This window comes from Geospiza fortis, unplaced genomic scaffold, assembly GCF_000277835.1.
Source record: "Geospiza fortis unplaced genomic scaffold, GeoFor_1.0 scaffold241, whole genome shotgun sequence".
NCBI lineage: Eukaryota > Metazoa > Chordata > Aves > Passeriformes > Thraupidae > Geospiza > Geospiza fortis.
In genome coordinates this window covers 186,137-189,121 of record NW_005054491.1, presented here as the reverse complement: position 1 = coordinate 189,121, position 2,985 = coordinate 186,137, and the positions used below count along the sequence as shown (strand labels likewise).

Sequence of the window (2,985 nt, the reverse complement as noted above, 5' to 3'; positions counted from 1 at the left end):
GAGGGCTCAACCACTTCCTCAGAAGGATGGAAGTGCTTTAGCATGAAGACAGATTAAATATGCTCATCTGGGAGCAGCTTTGGCTGCTCCTCAGGGGTAGAACTGAAAGGAAAACTGCTTCACTTTGACAATAACTTCCTGAAATGATGTTTCAGCATGATTCAGGGCAGAACTTAGCTCTAGTGGTACATCTATGTCCTTAGCACCTTTCTCAGTTCAGGGAATTGAAGAAGGAAGGTCCTTCCAGAATGAGAACTGTGCACACACCTGAAAGCCAAAGAGATGCTCAGGATGCTTACCCAGCTTTTGGACAGCAAACTGAACCACCCTTTCAGGCTCTGAAGGGGAAGACATATCTGCAGGGATGTAAAATATTTTCTTTGCTCCGAGTGTCAGGCATTTCTCCATCACCTTGAAAAAGAACACACCCCAAAGATTAATATTTGAAAAAAGATTGGGGGAAAGGGCACCATAAAGCACATACTACAGTCAGTGAGAGTCAGTTCTGGATAGAGACATCTTTAATTTAAAATTTACTCCTGTTTGGGCCATGGAGAGCTCATTCTGCAGCCAGACTTTGAATCTGCATCCTGCAAAGAGTTACCTCTATTTAACTGTCTGCTTAAACAATCTACATGGGACAGGATCAAGATTCACTGGAAAAAAACCCCAATCTTCTTCAGGAGAAATCTTCTGGAACAAGGATTATGCTTTACATTAAGTTCTTCTCTTTTTTCCAAAATAACTGGAAAGGAATTCATCTTTCATAATTCCTTTGCTATGTTGAGTGTGTGAATGTGCCTGACAATGATATGCAGTTTTAGCTATTTGCTGAAATAATGCCTTCCAGTCATTAGGAACTATTATTATGCTCACTGTCCCCAGCTCACCTTTGGCACCATTTCACAGGGAACAACTTTCCTTGGAAGTTACACATCCCCACATTAAAGAGTTACCCTTTCTAAATATTGTCCCATTTCATAAAGATGAAGAAGTCTCATCTGTTGGAGCTGGTGAAAAGGCGTTTAACCTACAAAAATCTTGAGTTTTTAACAAAACAGCTACAAATAAAACATTTTGGACTCTGAAAAGCTGCACAATGTTGCACAGGAATTGTAGTTCATGGAGTATCTCAAATTGAAGAGGACCCATAAGGATCATCAAATCCAAATCCCTGCTCCTCACAGGACTCCTTAAACCAAACCATATCATTAAGGATGTGGCCCAGATGTTCCTTGAGCTCTGACAGGCTTGGTGCCTGACCACTGCTCCCTGGGGAACTTAATCCAAGGACTGATCACTCTCACAGTGGAGAACATTTTCCTAATTTTCAGCCTGAACTTTCCCTGATGCAGCTTCACACCATCCCCTCATATAAATAAATGTTCAGGCAGTTAAAAGCTCAGGCACTGTATTTGTATTTTCTTGTACAGGCCAACTTCTCTTCTGGGTTTACACTTAACAGTTCTGAAGGAAAATCTATCATGCTGACAACTCATTTTTTGTTGGTTTGGTAAAAGCCTGAATCTCTCATATCTTCCCCCATAGAAGGATGAGGTTCTTACCTTCTGCAGCACAGCTTCCCTCCTGGCAGTCAACACAATTTCAGCACCAAATCTGGCATAGTGATATGCTATCTGCTCTCCAATCCCAGCACTGGCTCCAGTCACGAGAACACGGGCACCAGACAGGCTCTCTTTTTTTATGGGAAAGAGAATAAAAGATACAGAAATAAGTGAAGAAAGCAGCAGAGGAGCTGCCCTTAACTACTGACAGAGCTTTAAAGAAGAAAGATGCACCTGAGTGCTCAAAATTCCTGGTGCTTCTCTGCAACTAGAAGAGGCAGGACTGGTGATGCAATGACATGATGATGTTACAGGGCCTAGCCTGGGTTGCTAGACCAAAATCTTTCAAGAGCCAAGTTGGTTTTCACCTTCTAAAAAGCTTACAACAGAAATCAGGCTATGCACCTTCTGCAAATCATTTACTCTTTGCCATGAGTCTGGAGGCACATCAGCCCTCTTGTGCCAGGCACTGCACACCTATAGAGATGGTTCTTGAATTTGAACCAAGGAATTTACAACCAAAACATAAAAAGAGCAAGGCAGTAGCAAAGTGACATTTTTCCCCCACAGAGACAGCAGGATCCCTGCTCTTAGACCATTTCATCTTCCTCTTTGTTTCAAGTTTCTCTTTGTTTCTGGGAATGAAACATTGCTTTGGGGCCACCAACTCTAGTAAGACTAACGGGCAGGAATGAAGTTTGGAAACTCAACCTCTTCCCTTGTGTGACCTATATTTCAGCTTGAAATCATCCCCTCGGCGAGCCTACCTGGGTTAAAGCTGTCTTTCCAGAAGACAGCTATGAGCGCAGCTACAACCCCTGTAGCACAAAGCACTTTTCCAATTGGCTTCATATCCCTCCAAGCTGTGAGGAACAAAGTGAAGTCTTGAAGCTGAGCACTTCAGCCAATATAATACCGTGTTCTCCTTCCTCTGATGCCTGGAGCCAGCCTGGGAGAGGCACGTCAAGGCTTTTGTAGAACCGAGAGCCCACCTGAAGGGTCTTTCCCCTGGGAGCCACAGACACCTTGGTCAAGAATGAAAAGGATCTTTCACCGGCAATTCCCACAGCCCTCTGCACTCAGACCCTATAGGAGAATAAAATCCCTCGTGTCTAATCTTAGAGAGCTCTTAATTCATTAAAGACTAACGACAGCTGGCAGCAGTGACCCCAAAGCAGCGGGATCTCGGGAGGGAGGCGGCGGCAGGATAAGCCCACAGGACGGAGCCGTGTCTGGATGAGAAGAGCAGCGGATTGAGCTGCTCCGCCACCACGCTGCGACACAGAGCGACAACCCGGACGGCGAGGACAGCGCCACAAAGGCGCAGGAGCCGCGTTCGGTCCCCTTAAGACCTGCCCGGCTCCTTCAGCCCTGCCTGGCCCCTCACTCCCCTCAGCTCAGCTCGGCTCGGCTCCGGTCC

At 45.5% G+C, this 2,985-nt stretch overlaps 1 protein-coding gene across 1 annotated transcript in view; it reads right to left on the bottom strand.

Moving 5' to 3' along the window:
• The window catches only part of HSD11B1L (hydroxysteroid 11-beta dehydrogenase 1 like), a 5,601-nt gene extending 2,628 nt beyond the window's left edge, over nucleotides 1-2,973 (bottom strand). Inside the window, exons 1-3 of the mRNA XM_005428527.2 lie at nucleotides 2,333-2,973; nucleotides 1,566-1,696; nucleotides 300-411 (exon numbers count right to left, since the gene is read on the bottom strand). Coding sequence (XP_005428584.1) covers nucleotides 300-411; nucleotides 1,566-1,696; nucleotides 2,333-2,417 — 328 coding nt within the window. The 5' untranslated portion in view covers nucleotides 2,418-2,973. The remainder of the gene's footprint in view (nucleotides 1-299; nucleotides 412-1,565; nucleotides 1,697-2,332) is intronic.
• Nucleotides 2,974-2,985: the final 12 nt, after the last annotated feature.